This window comes from Zootoca vivipara, chromosome 15, assembly GCF_963506605.1.
Source record: "Zootoca vivipara chromosome 15, rZooViv1.1, whole genome shotgun sequence".
NCBI classification, from domain to species: Eukaryota; Metazoa; Chordata; class Lepidosauria; order Squamata; family Lacertidae; genus Zootoca; species Zootoca vivipara.
Genome location: NC_083290.1, coordinates 4,262,905 through 4,282,697, shown reverse-complemented (window position 1 = coordinate 4,282,697; position 19,793 = coordinate 4,262,905). Strand labels below are relative to the sequence as shown.

Below are 19,793 nucleotides of genomic sequence, written 5' to 3'. Positions count from 1 at the left end.
GGGATAATGCTGTTTCAACTTTTCTTTTAAAAGTACCCTGGAGGCTTTTGAAAACAAAAACAAAAAAAACCTTTTGCATCCTGCTATTCTACCTTTTAATATTGTCAGAAATCTCAATGCATATGTTAAAGCCCACCCACTAAAAGCATTTTTTAAAAAATGTGGCAAAAAGTAGCAGGATTTCTGGAGAGGCTGGAGGAGCATCTTTGGTTTCAAACAACATCAGCCCGCTGCATTGCAGATCCTGCATCATTCACAGGCAAGAGAGAGAGAAATACTCTCAGCTGATTTAATTCTAATGCACTTTGACTAGACTATTGGAGAGTAATGGAGAAAACACTGAGTTACTGTGACCCCTGGTGGCAGAGAGAGGTAAAGGTAAAGGGACCCCTGACCATTAGGTCCAGTTGTGACTGACTCTGGGGTTGCAGCACTCATCTCGCGTTATTGGCCAAGGGAGCCGGCGTACAGCTTCCAGATCATGTGTTCAGAGCAGCACACGGAAACACCGTTTACCTTCCCGCTTGGAGCGGTACCTATTTATCTACTTGCACTTTGACATGCTTTCGAACTGCTAGGTTGGCAGGAGCTGGGACCGAGCAACAGGAGCTCACCCCGTCACAGGGATTCGAACCGCCGACCTTCTGATCAGCAAGCCCTAGGCTCTGTGGTTTAACCCACAGCGCCACCCGTGTCCTCCAGAGAGAGGTACCGCAGCTTAAATAAACATGTCCCAGGGTGTGCTAAGCCATGGAAAATATTCACCTGCAGAGTGGAGAAAAGGTAGCTGCGTCTTTCTAGTGGCATCAGGGCAAGATGGCTCAAGGGTTAGAAGCGTGTGTGTGTGCGTAGCACAGTTCAGAGCAACCTGTCGGTTTGAAGCATTAAACCACAGTCTGTAGAGGTGGACCAGATGTTATGGGAAACAAGGCTTGTTCCATCAGCTTTGGCTATGCCTGAAATATGCAAGCTGGCCATCATAACAACTGTTTTAAAAATTGGTGCCCAAGTTTGATCCCCCCTCCCTCCCTCTCTCTTAAATTATTATTATTGTTTAGGGAAGTTTTTAATCTGTATTTTAATGTGTGTTGGAAGCCGCCCAGAGTGGCGGGGGGGGGGAGACCTGGCCAGATGGGCGGGGTATAAATAAAAATTATTATTATTATTATTATTATTATTATTATTATTATTTCCCCTAGTGTGCAATTTATTTACTTATTAAGCTTGAATCCACATTGGCAGAGTGCAGCTGAGGAAGCAAAGAATACCCAAGGAGCTAGAGGACCCTGCTGATAAATAAACCATAAATAAACCATCTCAGAATGTATGTGGCTACCAAATTTTTGGAAACTGCACATTTAGGTGAACTCAGGCTAACAATCTAAAACACAAACGTCCCTCGCATAGAAGTACTGCTTTGTTTGATTCCGGCTGAGGAGTCAAGTGGGCTTGAAAGGACGCTTTTTTCTTTTACGTCAATTCATAAAAGCTTTCTCAGTGCTGTTTGGTGCCCAGTGGGACTGGTAGGGCAGAAGTCAGGGAGACTCCTTGACGAGTTCTACGAAGGCAACACTGAGACTTGGAAGAGTTGACAGACAGTGGCCTCCCCATTACTGTAAGAAAGGCAGGCAAACAGATGAGGTGGGGCTGGGCTGAGGGTAGACTGAGGTTGGTGGGGCTCATTCGCCCTAATGGGCGACATCTACGGCCTAGAAGTGAGCATGAGAGTACACGGAGGGTTTAGAGAGTAGCATAAGCAAGTACATGCTCTCTGCCCCAAGGAACGTAGCAAGGATAACGTGCAGTGTGGGGCTGGAAGAGGGGAAGGCAACAGAGCTGAGGTGGCAACGGGCTTTCGATTCCCTCTCTAGGCAAGTGCTTCACGCAGGGTAGCAGGCAGGCAAGAACCACCACGTTCACTGGAAGAGGTGATGTGAACAATATCACTTCCCTGCTAGTCTGAAGTGGAATTTAAATGCTTTCAAAAGCCAGGCCACCAAGGTGCACAGGCACGGCTGGTTTGCAATGTCAGAGCGGTAGTGGAGCGCCCTTTCGATTTGAAAACCGTCTTCAGGTTAATGAGGGAAACCATTTCATCACAGACATGGCTCAGAGAGGTTCAGGTTTTTTAATCTTTTAATTCGCTGATCCAGAGACTGCTACGTCCCTCACAGTACAGTTTAAGCTAAATTTAGGAGAGGCGACACAGAAGTGTACTTCAGAATATACATGCTACAGATAAATGGCCTTTTAAAGTCACAGTTTGTATCAAATCCCTCCAAAGAATTCAGGGTGGTCTACAGTGCTGTGTTTTTTGTTTTTGTTTTAAATACCCTGTTACCCTCATAACTGCCCTGTGAGGTAGGTTAGGCTGAGAGATTGTGACTGCTCTAAACTTTCCCAGCTATTTTTTTTTATTTTAATCAAGCTGATACAGTATTTGAACCTAGGTCTATGTCTTGAACTGCACTGGTTTTCCATACCATTCTTCTGTGGCTTGCCACCCCCTTATATTTAAAACTTATTGACTTATTTTAAAGTAAACGTGATGCTATTTTCTCCAGATGTCAGTAGGTCAGAAGACATCCTTGTGCATGGGAGTGGAAACCAGCTTAGTTAACCAAAGCACACTTGCAGAGGCCAAGTTAAGATCTTTCCTCGGATCCAGCACTTGCTCCTGGAATCCTTAAATCAGAACTCTCCTGGGGAGGCAACAGTGTTCCAACAAAGTGCAGAGACCTCTTTCTACGTATGCCAGTCAATTAGGGAGGCTTTGTTTTGGGAATTTCAGCTTCTTGGTTCAAAACATGTGCTACTAGGCTTATGACTATCAAGGCAGGTGAGCCTGGAATCTACAGGAACGATAGCTTCTTCTACATTCTGAATTCAGGCCAGGGAAAAAAAAGGTTGCAGCCCTTGATACCGTCAGCCCCTGAAAAGCGATGCCACATCTTACTGTTATATGTCTTCTGCTCGCACTCGGAGTCAATGACTGCAGTGCGAGCCCTTCCCAAAAATGCTTCAGGCTAAAAAACACATGGCAGTGTGCCACGGCAGTACATACAACAAACTGGCCAAGACATCCCTACATTGATACAAACAGCACTATTGCTAGTTTTAGGGTTCGCTGTTGGTCTCTCTCTCTCTCTCTCTCTCTCTCTCTCTCACACACACACACACACACACACACATACACACCATAAAAGAAGGCTAACTTTCATGAGTTATGCTAGAGGACTGACCGTCATGAGTTCCCTGGCCAAGATTTGCTGTGCCCAGATAGCCTGCTCAAGAGGCAGGAATGGCGCATGGAGCAAACAGTGTCTGCAGTCAAACAGCGCTTGAAGCAGCCTACCGGATTTTTTTTGGGGGGGGGGGAGTAGCCATCGGGGAACAGTTCATCACGCCCTCTTCAAAGTTGTCCTCAGCAAATAAAACATGGATGTCAGACAGGGGCTTTTAGCAGAGAGAAAGGTCCGGCTTGTCCATTTTTCCAGCTCTTGCTTCTTTTCCTCTTTCTGCCTCACTAAGAAAACGTGGGATGACCAGACAATTACGGCTGCCTCAGCCAGTCCACTAAAGAACATTTTACACAGAGTAGGCAACGAAATAAAATTATTGTTATTATTATTATTATTATTAAAAAGTGTCCCGCTGGAATGTTTCCCATGTGCAAACTTGGTGGAATCTGAGCTAGCAACAAATACGGTTGAGTTACACCCACCACCCCTAGGAATTGCCCTGTCAGCAGGTTCCTTCCTAGAAACGTCTCGTCGGACCAGGGTACAACACCCGCCCATCAAGCTATTTACATAACAACTATGCCGCTTACATTTTAAAATAAATATAGCTGTGTGCAATCTCTAAGAGGTGTAATGACTTAAGAATGAGGTAATAAAACCCAGCTGCGTCTACGTCTCATTGTCGGGTGAGCGCGTGTCACTGAAAAGTCCAGGCAGGAGGGTGCCGGTGTGTTGGGGTGGTGGTGCTGCTGCTCCTTGGCTTGGTGCCGTCCGGGGATCATGTACTCTTCCCCCCTTCCTCTTTGCAAGAACTAGCCTTCCTTGACTTTCTGCTGCGCAGGCGTGTAGGTGTGCAAAAAGCTCTTCAGCTTCGTGGGGTAATCCGTCATCACGCCCGTCGCGCCCAAATCAAACGCTCGCTGGTACTCTTCGTCTTCGTTGAGGACCCAGATATACACCTGGAGGGAGAGAAAAGGCACACAATGGATGTGTGACCACTAATGCCTCCCAATACAACTTTTGCATAGGGCTTCTTTTGGCTTAGCTGCAGGGGTCAGCAAACGTTTTCAGCAGGGGGCCAGTCCACTGTCCCTCAGACCTTGTGGGGGGCCGGACTAGATTGGGGGGGGGGAATGAACGAGTTCCTATGCCCCACATATAACCCAGAGATGCATTTTAAATAAAAGGACACATTCTACTCATGTAAAAACACACTGATTCCTGGACTGTCCATGGGCTGGATTGAGAAGGCGATTGGGCCAGATCCGGCCCCCAGGCCTTAGTTTGCCTACCCATGGGCTAAAGGCGTCAACTGAAACTGAACCTGAGCAGGAATGCTGGCATTTGCTTACATTCATCCTTCATTAGTCTTGTCACCCACTTTTTAATTTTTATTTAACAGAATTCGTATACTGCCTGATGGTAAAACTCTAAGCAATTCTCTGTCTCTCCCCCCCTCCTCTCTCTCTCTCTCTCTCTCACACACACACACACACTAATAAAGGACAGTGAAAATTTATAATACAGTTAACATTTATAATGGTAAAAAACACAGAGAACTGCTTTCTCCTGAGTCAGACCAATGTTCCTACTAGCTCAGTATTGTCCACACCGAGTGGATGCAGTTCTCCTGGGAGGTGACATTTCCTAGCCCTAAGGGGAGATGCTGGGGAATAAAAAGCATGTTGATTTCTACAAGCTGGGTAGTTTGCCTGAACAAAAACATTATTGTATTTTAATATTATTATTAGCAGGAGCTGAAAAGAGTACCGTGAAGGTGTCTGCTGATGTTTTGAGCTTTGTTGATTTAATTTGTTGCAACAGACATGGCAAGCTCTTTGGGGCAGGCTCCCCCTCCTTTTATGTTACTTTAAATGGCCACATTGGCCAGTGGGTGGATACAGTGGTGCTTTAATGGCGCCCAGGGTGCACACATGCGCCAGGGGGGGAGGGGTGCGGACGGCAAAAGGAGCCCACTGCGCACCAGTCCTGCCCTCGCTGCTGATGCAACGGCAGCCACGAGCCACTTTGTAAGGCTGGAATGATTTCAGTCTTGTTAAGCGGTGCAGGGCTGGCTTGGGGAGGGTGGTATAAGAAGCGCCCCGTCCCCCCCCATGAAAATGTGCCCGGGGCGATTGCCCTGGGGTGGATATTCTTTTACTTCCTTCCGAGTTAAAACTCTCTCAAGGTGGCATACAAAAATATAAATCGCAAACTACTTGGATCAGTGCTGTTCTCTTCTCTTCAACAGCTGGCAGGGAGGGAGTCAAACAGAAATCAAAACTTGCTGGATCAGGCCTTGTGGCCAACCAAATCCCTGTGGGAAACCCACAAGCAGGACCTGAACACAGTCTCCCTCAGTCTCCAGCAAGTGGTATTCAGAAGCACTACTTCCTCTGACTGAGGAGGCAGAAGATAACAATTGTGGTTAGCAGCTGTTGAAAATACTTCTCCGTGAATTTATCCAGTCCTTTTTAAAAGCCACCCGAGGTGGCCGTCGCTGCCTCCTGCAAGAGCAAATGCCACAGTTTAAGTGTGCAGTGCATAAATAAGTTGGAGGGATGGGTCAACACTGGAAACATGACTGGGGGGCTTGTGTGTGGATAAACTACAAAATAGCGGTTTTGATCTAACTAAACCGGAGATGCTCAACTGTGGAATTTGGGTAGGGGGGGAAGAAGACTCCCAAATGGCCTATCATCATCTGCTATATCACTTACGGCAGGCATCCCCAAACTGCGGCCTTCCAGATGTTTTGGTCTACAACTCCCATGATCCCCAGCTAACAGAACCAGTGGTCAGGGATGATGGGAATTGTAGTCCAAAACATCTGGAGGGCCGAAGTTTGGGGATGCCTGACACATTTAATTGGCAATAGTTTAAACACGGAGGATTGGGAGCAGAGTATTAGTTCAATATCATTTATTATCCAACCAAGTCTCTGTTACACATGCCAGGTCAAGTCCTCCATCCACGATCAAGTCATGGATAGCAGTGGTCTTATGGCTCATTGACCTGGCATTGCACAGCAGCACCTTCAGGTCGTGTGGGTATCCCTTGCTGATTCCAGTATCCATCCGGTCAGGACCAGACCCGGAGGCAGGGATAGTCCTCAGACAACGACTAAACCTGCCTCCTCGGTAATGACATGGTCTGGTGTTAGCGTAACTCCTCCTCCTACCCGTGATCACTGAGATCGGTTGTCCCAGTGCATCCCCCCCCTGTGGAACCTGCCCCAGCCATTTTGTTGGCTGGGACCCACTCCCAGGCAGCCCTGACCCCTCCCCCTAAAAACAAATTAAAAACCTATATAAAACACACACAAAAAAACAATACTAACCAAGAAATAAAAATTACAAAGGTAACAAAATTAAACAAGTGCCGAAACCCAAATAAACAGCCAACCCACCCACCCCCACCATAACGTGTTTAAAATGGCAAAAAGAAAACTGTCCTCCTGGGGACAGTTGCTGTCCAGCGTGAACTGGGCAGAGTTCTTTTCAAAATGTTTTTAAAAAGACTGGAGGATCAAGACAAGAGCATGAAGCTTGTCCAGAGGTGAGAAGGTCAAGCATTGCTGCTCATCCACATTTCCCCTAAGTGGAAAAACAACAGCCAGCCCTGTTGTCATGAGGACCAGAAGCACGATCTCCAGTGTACAGGCGTGCTCCATGGTGGCTGTGCATACAGGCTGATCAAAGCTAGTATAATGTGAGCTGGAAGTCACTTGCTCAGGTACTAGGTCAGTCAGGAGGAGTTAACTATCTTTTGGCATCAGATAAGTCACTTTCGAAGCATCAGCAGCACATCAGAAAGAGGATGTTCATACTGGCTTTCCTTAGAATCCTAAAAAGCAGGGGTGGAAGACCTTTGGCCAGCAGGGGTCAATTTTTGGGCCTGCCAGGCCATGTCCCCCATGCCTACCTGCTTGTGAAGTCATCTGATGGGTGGGAAAGTGGGGCTAAATCCTGCATCAGCTGTACACCTATTACAGGCAACAGGGTGCACAGCCAAACTGAGCAGGATTCAACTTCTGCCTATCAGCTGATGAGCAGGGGTTAAATTGTGCTCTGTTTGGCAGGATTCCATGCAGACCAGATCCAGTAAGGAAGGGGTTCGCACACAATCTCCTGCTAATATGGGAGAAAAAAACTTCCTCTTAGCAGCTCTTTGCAAAGTGCTTTGAAGTTCCAATGTGACATCAAGTGACTGACAAGCGGAGGGCGCCATCGAGCTGTCAAATTCAGCCCTCAAGGCTGATCCCGATATGGATCTGGCCCAAGGAGGTAAGGAGGCTCCCCACCCTTGCTACAGGTTAAGCGGATGTGGGAAGCAATGTAGCGCTTGTGTGAACTATGTGGGATCCCACTTAACACATGCCAAGTTATTTAATGTGTTGTTTACAACAGACTTTTCTGAGGTCAGCTGGAGATGAGAACAGAACAGAGCAGCTCCCACACAAAATTTCAGAAGATCTATGTTACACCGTACCTGAATTCCTCGAGCAGTGAGGTGGTCAAATAATGCTTTCCTCATTAACAATCTGCAATGACAGGATAGTAAGATCATTGACATGCCTATCAAAGGTGTGATTTTATATATATATATATATATATATATATATATAGAGAGAGAGAGAGAGAGAGAGAGAGAGAGAGAGAGAGAGAGTGAGAGTGTTATACCTCCCTTTCCACTAAACTAGCACTCTAGGCATCCGACAAATTAATGCAATACAAGCTGCACTTAGACGTGGGGTTTATTGCACTAGTTTTACTGGTTATTACGCTAGCACTTCTGTCACGTCTTCTAACAAAATAATTTTTTTTCTTCCAGTAGCATCTTAGAGACCAACTAAGTTTGTCACTGGTATGAGCTTTCGTGTGCATGCACACGAAAGCTCATACCAATGACAAACTTAGTTGGTCTCTAAGGAGCTACAGAAAGAAAGAAAAATTATTTTGTTTCGGCTACGCCAGACCAACACGGCTACCTACCTGTAACGTCTTCTAACGTTCCTTTCACACTGAGGCACCTGGTGAGTTACGGAACTGTGGCTTTTAGAACGATAAAATTGCCATGTTCTACTCAATTTTAAATGGTGGGAAAGAACTGTATGCTGGAATTGCATGCAGCTGGAATACTGCCCCAAATGTCAGCATGTAAAATGACAACATGAATTCTCGAGTTTATGAGGGTGCAAACAGATCCATCCCCCCACCCTGAAAAATTAATACAGAAAAATGAGTGCCAAGCCTCCGCTAGATTCCACTAGATTTTCTGAAGTGGCTTTTCCAATGTGTGAAAGATCACATAGAAGGTAGAAATTGACCAGTACAGAAACACGGGGAAGACGGAATAAAGTGTTGTCTGAACGCAGCCATAATCTGATGATTTCAAAAGTATGGGTAAACAGGATGGGCTTTATTATCTACCAGGCCTCAGGTGCATTTAAGTCCAGCTTTGTCTACTCTGACTGGGAGAGGTTCACCAGGCGAAGCAACATCTTTAGTGTTTTGGCTCCTCCCCAAAGCAGCACTTTGTACATTATCAGCAGGATATGCCCCTGTGGCATTTTTTGGCTGTGCCTGCTAACTGGGAGGTGGCAAGGCTAGAGCAATGAACAGGCAACCTCCTTGGGAAGGAGGGGTCAGGTAATTCTACAGCACCAGAGGATGCCGAGATGCAGCAAAAAGAAAGAATAACCCACCAGTGGAGGCTAGTTGGAGCAAGGCACTGAAACATTCAGAGATGGGTGTTCTGGGCTCATGGGAGACTTGAATACTGTATGCCTAAGCAAAGAGCCTGACCATTTGGGATATAGAGCTGTGGGTCAGGGAAGCACTGTGAAGCCCAAGCAGCAAGAGTAGTGGGATCAGGGGAGGAGTTGGGGATAACGTTTGAAAACAGGCCCTAAGAGGTGTGGTTACTCCTTTTGAAGCACTGCATTAGGGGAGAGGGGTGAGGCCCTGCTCCAGAGGAGAATGATGGCACTAAGGACAAAGGGCAGAGGAGGACAGGTAGCCTTACGCGTCAGTAAGCCATATGGTAAACCGCTGAGTCCTTGAGATCTTCTCGGATTCTTTCAACCTAAGAAGAGAAGAGAAGAACTCATGTTTACAGCAGTGCCTTTTTAATACATGCTGTTAGCAACTGGGAAAACAGAAAAGGGATCACAATGGTCTCGGCGACAACAGCAGCCCCAGGAGGCCTCCTGTTGTTCCGTGCTCAGTGTAGCACAGATATCGAGCTGGTTGGGCTTCAATGCCAAGCGGCTGGAAGATGCACTCAGAGCCTGAGAAAGGCCACAAGGCCGTGTTGCAACACAGTTTCAACATGAAAAATGTAGGAAATTGGAATGCGAGCACCACCCTTTCAAAAACATATAGAGAAGCCCGGATCCTTTTTACTATCATCCCTGCTGGTGCAAGGAGCACACTGACACCCCTATATGGGTTTCTAGCCTTTCTCTCTCAGAAGTCAAGGGTGGATGAATGAGATTCCCCCCCCCAAAAAAAAAGCTGGGGACAAACCTTCATGTCTAGCTTCTTGCTCCTTCTGTGCTTAGCAAGAAATTAGCTTATGCAGAGTAATAACAGCAGTTCATTACTTTATGTAACTCATAAGCAAAAAATAGGCCTTTAAACAGTTTACAAGTATAAAAACTAAATTACCGTATATTCTGGCGTATAAGACAACTTTTGAACCCAGGAGAATCTTTTCAAAAGTTGGGGGATCGTCTTATACGCCGGGTATAAGATTCTGCGGTCACCGCATACAGTGGGGGGAGCTCAAAAACGGCCTGCAGACGCATCCCCGCCATATGCAGCGACCGTGTAAGCGGCTGCCGCTTTCTTTCCATGCAGGAAGAGGGGACGCGTGGGGCTTTCCTCCCTGCAGAGAAAGAAAGTAGCAGCCGCTTACTCACGTGTAAGCAGCAGCCGCTTTCTTTCCGTGCAGGAAGAGGGAACGCGTGGGGCTTTCCTCCCTGCAGGGAAAGAAAGCAGCAGCCGCTTACTCACGTGTAAGCAGCAGCCGCTTTCTTTCCATGCAGGAAGAGGGGACGCGTGGGGCTTTCCTCCCTGCAGAGAAAGAAAGTAGCAGCCGCTTACTCACGTGTAAGCAGCAGCCGCTTTCTTTCCGTGCAGGAAGAGGGAACGCGTGGGGCTTTCCTCCCTGCAGGGAAAGAAAGCAGCAGCCGCTTACTCACGTGTAAGCAGCAGCCGCTTTCTTTCCGTGCAGGAAGAGGGAACGCGTGGGGCTTTCCTCCCTGCAGGGAAAGAAAGCAGCAGCCGCTTACTCACGTGTAAGCAGCAGCCGCTTTCTTTCCGTGCAGGAAGAGGGAACGCGTGGGGCTTTCCTCCCTGCAGGGAAAGAAAGCAGCAGCCGCGTGCAGGGAGAGGGGACACGCGAAGCTTTCCTCCCTCCTCCCTCCAGGGAAAGAAAGCGGCACCCAATTACGTGTGTGTAAGCAACTGCCGCTTTCTTTCCATGCAGGAAGAGGGGAAAGAAAAGCACAGAAAGAAAGCGTGCACGGAAAACGGCAGCCTCTTTCTTTCTCCCCCCACCCTCGCCTCAGTGCCTGGAACAACAGAGTGCCAGTGGAGCAGGCTCCCTCCCCTTCTCCCTTTCCCCACCTCTCCTCCCCTCCCTCCGAATGAAATGCTACCGTAGTTCTTAGCATGCCTGCAAGTAAGTGCATTTAAACACCTGTGCATTTAAGCACTGATGTCTCTCTTTTGGCTTCATTTACTGGTGTTTAAAAAGTGGGGAGAGGAAGAGATACAGAAAATTTTTAATTGGTGTGCGTTGGAAGTTTGGGATATACTCATTAAGGTGAGTATATCCCAAACTCTATATTTTGACTGGAAAAGTAGGGGGTCGTCTTATACGCCCAGTCGCCTTATACACCGGAATATACGGTACTCAAGCATTAAGAATTGAATGGTGTAATTCTGTGAAAGCAACAGAAATAAATGTGCATGATTTATGCACAGATTATAAGAATTCAGCATTTCTTTTTCTTTTTAAATCAAAAAGCAACCAAAGGCTTCTGAGTGACACCACAGAACAAGGGTAGGATTTTTTTTAAAAAAAAATCATCTTATTTGCCTTTTCTCTAAACTAAAAAGTCCCAAACTCCACAACCTTTTCTTCAGAGTAGGCAATACTGGCTTACAGAAGACAAATCATTTGACCTGTTTTAAGGCAGCTTCCTTCTGTTTCTGCGAAAGCTTTGAGGAACCAGGTGAGCTTGGCCCCGCTGTGCCGCTAGCACCACTGCAAAACAAGCAACTTACTTGAGAATGATTGAAGGCATAGGAATCTCCAGGAACTCCTCCAGGATGGGAAAGAAAGGCAGAAGGCCAGTATAGAACAGGCCGAGGAGGAGCAGGACACGTCGCAAGCAGAAGAGGATAGGGATGTGGGCATTCTGGAGAAATAGAAAGTGAGAGATAAAATAAGGCACAAACACAGCAAGATTAATGCACAACTAAGGCCAGTTCGTTTGGCGCATATACAACCCAACCTTTACCACACGGCCCCAAGGGGGAGGGGACATGTATAGTATTAAAAGCTGCTAGAGCATCTGCTAGTCCTAGTTTTAAATCCCCTTTCAGCCACGGATTTCAGTGGGCGATCTTGGGGCACTCACAATCTCTCTCAGCCCACCCTACCCTCACAGGGTTGTTGTGAGGATAAAATGCAAGGGGCGGGGGGGGGGGGAGGAATAACTCTGTACATGGCCCTGAGGAAGGACAGGAGAAAAGCATTGACAGGAGAAAGTTTATCAGGATGAAATGCTGGACACTTACCTCTTTGTGACACTTTTCAACTATCTCATGACTGACGTTGCCCCAAACCGTCAGATGTTCTCGCTTGTAAAGGCTCACCAACTCTGAGACCTGAGATCAATATGAACACAGAGGGGCTGCTGTTTGTTTTTGGCAGTTACACAATGGGGAAGAGTTTCTTTAATGTTATTTCTCAGTCCTCAAGTCATTGTTTATTATTTCTCTAGATGAGGGTTTCCCAAACTTGGGTCTCCAGCTGTTACTGGACTACAACTCCCACCATCCCTAGCTAGCAGGACCAGTGGTGAATGTTCTCCCAGTTTGATGAAATACACAAATGGGCTTTTGAGAGGAACCAGACTGGGGTGGGGTGGGGGGGTCTCACCTTTCTAATCAGTACGTCATTGTTCACTTTGATGTCTATGTTGACAGGAGTGTGGGGGAAGTCCTCAAATACCTCTTTCAGGAGAGGGATGCGCTTGTCTTCACCTTCACAATGGCACTCTGATGGACACAAGCAGAATGTGGTTGCTGCTGGGGACACCCGCAAGCTGCCCTCATTTGTAACGGGGAGAGCTAGAGTTGTTTCACATGTTACATGGCAACAAAGCTGATTTGGTGCTGGGTAAACGTATGAAGCTGCTGTCACACCACCGGGTCCACCCAGCTCAGCATTGCCTACACTGGCTGGCAGCAACTTCCAATGACAGAAAGTTCAGGATAAAGAAACCCAACAATGCCATGAACAACAACAACAACAACAACAACAACAACAATTCAGAAGTGGTAAGGTCTTCCAAATATTACCTTTCTGGAATGTCACATCCAATCTGCAGAGGTAGGGTGGGAGTTCCTTTAAATAAATAAAAAAGACATGGATGCATTAACTCCACACAGATGCCGATTTACACAAACTGATTGAGCATCATCATCATCCAGAGACAGCCTTGTTTCAACCTCTCAGACCTTACACATCAGGCGCTCTGGAAAGAAATATCTAGAGAAGAGTTGTCTGGAATTTATTTTTAAGTCACAGGAACAAGAGTAATCTTTGCAGAGAAAGAACGTTTGGTCTTATTGTGAAGGAAGTAAACGAGGGGGGAATGTTATTAAACATACACAAACAAATTTGCAGAGGAAGATTAGGCTAGAAATTGACTTTTAAATAGAAGAACTAATCAAATACAGTGCTTTTTTCCTAGAGGGAGAGCTACCGGAGTGGGATGGAGGCTTGCTCAGCTGAGTGCTGGGAGCCCTCCGCGCCTCAGCTGACCAGCTTAAGAGGAAGCACAACAGAAAGATCCTGAAACAAGGAGACCACTGCAGAGCATCCAAGGGAGGAAAGAAATACCAGTGTTACCATTATGGAGCTCCAGAAAAAACATACAATCCATTTTCACCACTGAAGGAATCCCACCTTTGCTTTCCCATTAAATCAGGGGTAGGGAACCTTTTGTAGCCTAAGGGAACCTTCCAAGGACCACCATGCCAACTGGTGGTGCAGCCAGAGGCAAAAGTGAGCAGAACAACTAACACAGATCTTGCTTATGTACAGTAGGCTAGTTTTCTACACACATTTTCACACACCCCTCTGTACGCTCCATCCAGAAAAGCAAGAGGCATGATCAACCTTGCAGCCAGGCAAAAATATTTGTGGTACAGAGCAGGGCCAGGGAAGGGGTATGGAAAGTTCAGAAGGCTAGACAGAGGCAGCTAGAGGGTCACATTTGACCCCTGGGCCAGAGGTTCCCCGCCACTGTGTTGCATTTTATAATATCAGAGCCTGATGTGAGTTTTTCAAATGGGCATGTCCATTACCAGCCTTCTTAGCTACTTCAGCGAGCTGCAAGCCTCAGCAGGGGAGATCTGCAGGACTGTGGATGTGACCTTCTGCACTGTTTTTCTATATTTAGAATACTTAAAGCACATTATTAACTGTTTTCTAAGTCTTACAGACAGCCTTCTAGACCTTTTGTACTATGAGTCCCATGATTTGTATGCAAACAGCATCGAGTTATGCCGTCAATTTAGCAACATATACAGTGGTACCTCGCTTAACAAACAAACGCCCCTGTAAGACGAAATTTTCGCTTAAGGAAAGGATTTTTCTAGCGGAGGTTGCCTCGCTAGACGAATTCGTTTTACGAAAAATTCATCTAGCAAAGGGCGGTTCCCCATAGGAATGCATTGAAATTCAATTAAATGTTGTTCCTATGGGCAATTTTTTAAAATAAAATCAATGCATTCCTATGGGATTCGCTAGACGAATTTTTCGTTATAAGAATAGACCCGTGGAACGAATTAAATTCGTCTAGTGAGGCACCACTGTAAATCATGTAAACAAACCAACCCCAAACTGCAAGGAGTTGGAGTCTGATGACCTATGGAGTGCATAAGCAGTGGAGGAAAGAAGAGGGTGCTTATTTCAACTTACCGAGTATTCGAGGTCTGATATATTGACATCAACCCCGGTCGACCGTTTCAGATTCTCGTCATGAGACACGACAACTTGCTCATCCTTCGTCAAGTGGCAGTCAAGTTCCAGCATATCGGTTCCAACGTCAACTGCACTGAAGGCAGAAAGCAAATTTGAGCTTCTTTATTTTTGAGGGGGGGTGTGGCAGCATGGAGAGAAGTGTCCCAAACCTTAAAAAAAAATATGCAGCTTAGGTTTCAGTCCATGTCGCCTGCCGTTCTGAGGGCAGAACAGAGCTCCAGCCAGACTGGAACAGGAACCCTGAGGTCCCATTCAGGCCTGACAGGCAAGGGAGGCATTTCAGGAGAGGCGAGATAAAGATAAATATCTCCTTTCTCTCCCTGCCCCCCTTCTCTATGCTATATAACCCTACAAGTCTTGCAGAGTGTAATGTGAGCATTCTGTTGCTATATACTGCACAAGTGCTACCAGAGAGCAGGAAATGAGTCCTTTCCTTTCTCCTTATAAACCACAGTGGAGGGAGCTTTTCAGCCTCAAAATGTGCACCTGCACAAATTTAGGCCACCTGTACAAATTGAATGTTTAGATAGACACAGATGGGTGATTGATTATTTGTACCCCACCCATCTGAATGGGTTACCCCAGCCACTCTGGGGGGCTTGCAACAAATATAAAACCATAATAAAACATTAAATACAAAAAAAAAAAAACTTCCCTAAACCCGGAAACTGCCTCAGTTCTCTAGACATCTGCATAACCCAGGGGTTGTCAGCGAGACACCCATGGGTGCAGTGGTGCCTGCAAAGCCTCTAAGCCTCCCACCCACTGTCCCCTCAATCATGATGTGGTGAGGGCCGCTACCTTTTCCTCCCTCAAAAAGTACATGGAGCTGAAAGAGGCTGAGAGAGTGACGCTCTTTCCCACTTCCTCTCTCACCTCTACGTTCTTTTCCAGGGTCTGTTTAATTCCACTGGATCTCACTTTTACCCAGATCCCTTGAGCGCATGCTCCCCTTGTAGCAGGGGGCTGTTCCAGGGCTAGAGAAATAGCCAGAGGGGGTGATGCCTACAGCACTTGCTTATAAATTCCAGATCTGGCTGAAAATGTCATTGAGCCCTGGCTTAGCACATCATGGGACATTTTTTATTTAGGCTGTGGTACTTCTTTCTGCCACCAGGGGCCAGAGTAACCTAACTTTTTATCCATTGTTCTCCAACAGTCCAGTGCATTAGAATTAATTCAGCTGAGAGTATTTCTCTCTCTGTTTGTGGCCTGTGAATGATGTAGGATCTGCAATGCAGCGGGCTGATGTTGTATGAAACCCAAGTTGCTCCTCCAGCCTCTCCAGAAACCCTGCTGATTCTGCCACATTTTTTTAAAAAAAAATGCTTTCGGTGGGTGGATTTTAACATAATGACACACACTTTGAGATTTCTGACAATTCTGAAAGATAGAGAATAGCAGAATGCTTTTTTTCACACCAGCCTCAGAATTAGTAGGAAAATGTGATGCACCAATCGCTACTGACCATTTACATACTGGTTCTTCAAGGACTTGAAACTAGGGTTTTGAATAGTTTATTTTCCACCTATAAATAAGGTATACAAGATGCACTGCTTGGCGTTAGTGAACAGGAGTGCTAGATCGAGGCTAAATCCCTCCTTGCTGGGTGACCCTAAGGCAGTCAGTATCTTCCTGTTCAACCTAGCCTACGCCACAGGGCTGCTGTGAGGATGTATGGGGATAAACCCCAAGCACACAACTCTGAGCTGCTTAGAAGGCGGGATAAAAGTGCAAGAAAAAGCTAAAAGGATCAATGCGCTGGCTAGCTTGCTGAAATCAGACCCGAACACACTTGGTATGATAGAGCTGTTTTTAAAAATGCTGACAAACCTTTCTTTTTTTAAAAAAATGCTGCTAAACCACTCCGGTAACCAGTGTGGTGTAGTGGCTGATAAGCATCAACACTACACGTTCTTCCCATATCAGATAAAATATACAAACGGGAAACTTTGCACCCTGGAATCTTGTCTTCATTCAAGGCACTGTGTTTGTGCAAAACATCCGAGTGACCAAAGTCTCCATTTCGTTTCCCATAGGCTCCAATAAAGGCACTAATGAGCTCCTGCCGTATAGGGAACACTGAAGCCACCCAGCCCAAGTAGATGACAGCTCCCTTGACTGTCTTGGTTGCGTGCTTAATTAAACGAAGTTGCTGTGTAATGTTAAACACTTGCATTCGTGGCAACAAACACAACACAAGAACACTATGGAAGACTCTAAAGGCTTATCTCAGGTGGTGGCTTTGCAGGGAGCATATTCTGATTTGAATGAAGGCTGAAGAGTCACCAAAATTGGTTCTGTGCTGCGGAATCCCTAGAGGTAGAAAGTAATAAAGAATATTCTTCGCAGTTTCATCTATGAGGTTCAGGGACACAGATCCAGTGACAGCAACCTCCTTCTCCAAGGAAGAACAGACCCAAAGAAAAGGGAACACAGCTGCTCTTGCATGTGAGAAAAGTGCACGTTAAAACCACAAAAAGCCTTGCGGCACCTTAAGGGCTAACAAATTTATTATGGCATAATCTTTTGTGGGCCGACAATCCATTGAGTGTAATCCTGAGTTGGCAAGCCAGTGTGGTGCAGTGGCTCGAGTGTTGGTCACTGGGTGCCCTTGGGCCAGTCACTGCCTCTCAGCCTAACCCACCTCACAGGGTTGTTGTGGGGATTAAATGAGGGGGAGAAGCAGATATACCACCTTGAGCTTTTGGGGGAAAAGGTGGCCTGCAAATGCAACTAATACTACTAATACTAATAAATGCATTAGGCAGGAAGAGGGGATTGTAGAGTTCAGAGGGAACTGAAATGTCAAAAGGAATAGCCAACAAGTTTACCAAAAGCAAGAGAGTTGGCAAGCAATTAGCAAGGCACATCCTGACACTTCATTATTTATATAAAGCCAATCTTCACCACAATCTTTATGAAATCTGAAGAACCTCCCTCCGAGGTCTGCTTTAGCGGAGCTAAGGAAGAGAAGAGGGGAAACTTTGTTGTTTAGCTGCCATGGAGATTAGAATTGCCTGTGGCCCTTTTCAACAGCCTTGTTCAAGCTAGGAAAATTCTGACAATGCCTAGCACTTTGGAAGAAAGTGTACTAGCTGTGATAATACTACTAAGTACAAAGAAAAACTTTAAAAACCTGAATCAATTCCTGGGTTATAATCACAACTCCCTCACAAAGAATCGTGCATGTGTGGTTCCTTCTGGTTCCCCACTGAGAAATCTGTAGTAATTTGCCATTTTGCAAAGAGGAAATGGATGTGGGGGAGGGGGGGAGGCAACTCTAACATGATATTCTGAAATTACTGTAATGCTGAAATCCACAGCCCACACATTTCAAGGTAGCCTTGAAGTAATACCTACCGGTAGCAACTTTAATGAATTTACTGGAGAGTGTGTAGGTTGCAAAACAGCCCTGGGACTTCTAGCAGTTAAGAGCCATGCACCTGAGCCATGAGGGATGACCAATAGGAATGTCAAGGATCCAGATGGCCCATAGGATATCCTGGACTCAAGTTATTATGGGCCTTGTAAAATAATACAGTCAAACCTCGGTTTTCGCACATCTCAGCTGCTGAACGTTTCAATAGCCGAACACCGAAAACCGGAAGTCAATGCTTCAGTTTTCGAACGTGCCTTGGAAGTCGAATGGCATCCAAGGCAAGTTTCTCATTTTTTCCCCCATTGAACTTGCTGACAGCCCTTTGATCCTCAGTTTTCAAACATTTCGGAAGTTGAATGAACTTCTGGAACGGATTACGTTCGAAAACCGAGGTTCCACTATACAAGGACACTGAATCTGACCTGGCAACATATGGGCAGTTAGTGCAAGTTTTTAATCACTGGACTTTATTTCCATCCTGTTTTTCCTCCAATGGACCCCTGGACGGTTAAGCCCAGTCAAAGGCAACTATGGGGTGCAGTGCTAATCTTGCTTTTCAGGCCAGACAGCTTTCCAGGTCATGTTTAGGGAGGCTTTTAATGTTTAATAGATCACTGTGTTTTATTTTTCTGTTGGAAGCCGCCCAGAGTGGCTGGGGAAACCCAGCCAGATGGGCGGGGCATAAATAATAAATTATCATTATTATCATTATTATTATTATTATTATTATTATTATTATTATTATTATTAATGTGGCCAGCATGACTAAACTGCTACTGGCATACAGAGGACCGTGACGAGTCCCAGAGCTCACAGAAACGCCATTTACCTTCCTGCCGCAGTGGTACCTATTTATCTACTTGCACTGGTATGCTTTTGAACTGCTAGGTTGGCAGAAGCTAGGACAGAGCAATGGAAGCTCACCCTGTAGTATGGATTCGAACTGCTGACGCTCTGATCGGCAAGCCCAAGAGGCTTAGTGGTTTAGACCACAGTGCCATCCACATCCCAATGAGTTCCAGGTGGCATATATATTCACCCTCCCCCCACATTCTCCTTACAACAACCCTGTGAGGTAGGCTAGGCTGAGCTTGACTGACTGTCCCAAGGTCACCCAGTGAGTGAGGATTTGAACCCTGGTCACCCAAGTCTTAGTGCAGCACTCTAACCACTGCACCACCCTGGATTGTTGTTGTTGGCATCCGTCTGTCTTGGGAGACAATGGAAGAGTGTGCCTTCAGGGGTGAAGTCAAACTGCTGGAGAGTTACAGCGCCTGCTGTGGCTGTAGAGACTGATATGGGAGAGATATGTTTATCTGCAGGTTTAACTACGTCTGGTTTTGCTGCTACAGGTGTATCATGGCAATTCAGGATTACACTTAATGCTGAAGGTGACTATGGCCCGCTGAGCTTATGCCACAATATATTTGCTAGCCTTCAAGCTTCCACAAGACCCATTGTGGTTCCAAATGCTTAATTTCAGTACACCTTTTTCACATGTGATAACTGAATGTGTTTGCTTTTCATGGCGTCTGTTCTTCTTGGCAAAAAGAGGTTAGTCCCTGGAGACGTGCACCTGAGTCCCTGATCCAGATAGACAAATATTTTTTTATCACTTCATACCTCTAGGGATTCCACATCACAGAGCCAATTCTGCTGATTCTTCAGCCCTTGCTCAAATCAGGACACACACCACACTGATTTGCTGGCAGTACTCTGTCCCCATCATCTGTCTAGTCTAGTATGTGCTATAGAACATATGCAGTCTGTGTGCCCTGTGTGTTTTGCCTCTAAAAGCATTGGGATATTAGGCAACCATCAGCCCAGTACTAGGGAGAGGGCTGGTTGCCACACAGGTCTGACTCTGGCACATTCAAGCC

At 46.2% G+C, this 19,793-nt stretch overlaps 1 protein-coding gene across 1 annotated transcript in view; it reads right to left on the bottom strand.

Annotated features, from left to right (window-relative positions):
• Positions 1 to 1,669: 1,669 nt before the first annotated feature.
• Positions 1,670 to 19,793, bottom strand: part of GDPD1 (glycerophosphodiester phosphodiesterase domain containing 1) — a 31,549-nt gene continuing 13,425 nt past the window's right edge. The window contains exons 3-10 of the mRNA XM_035140108.2: positions 14,469 to 14,604; positions 12,842 to 12,887; positions 12,420 to 12,538; positions 12,056 to 12,145; positions 11,540 to 11,673; positions 9,270 to 9,329; positions 7,734 to 7,785; positions 1,670 to 4,201 (exon numbers count right to left, since the gene is read on the bottom strand). Coding sequence (XP_034995999.1) covers positions 4,055 to 4,201; positions 7,734 to 7,785; positions 9,270 to 9,329; positions 11,540 to 11,673; positions 12,056 to 12,145; positions 12,420 to 12,538; positions 12,842 to 12,887; positions 14,469 to 14,604 — 784 coding nt within the window. The 3' untranslated portion in view covers positions 1,670 to 4,054. The remainder of the gene's footprint in view (positions 4,202 to 7,733; positions 7,786 to 9,269; positions 9,330 to 11,539; positions 11,674 to 12,055; positions 12,146 to 12,419; positions 12,539 to 12,841; positions 12,888 to 14,468; positions 14,605 to 19,793) is intronic.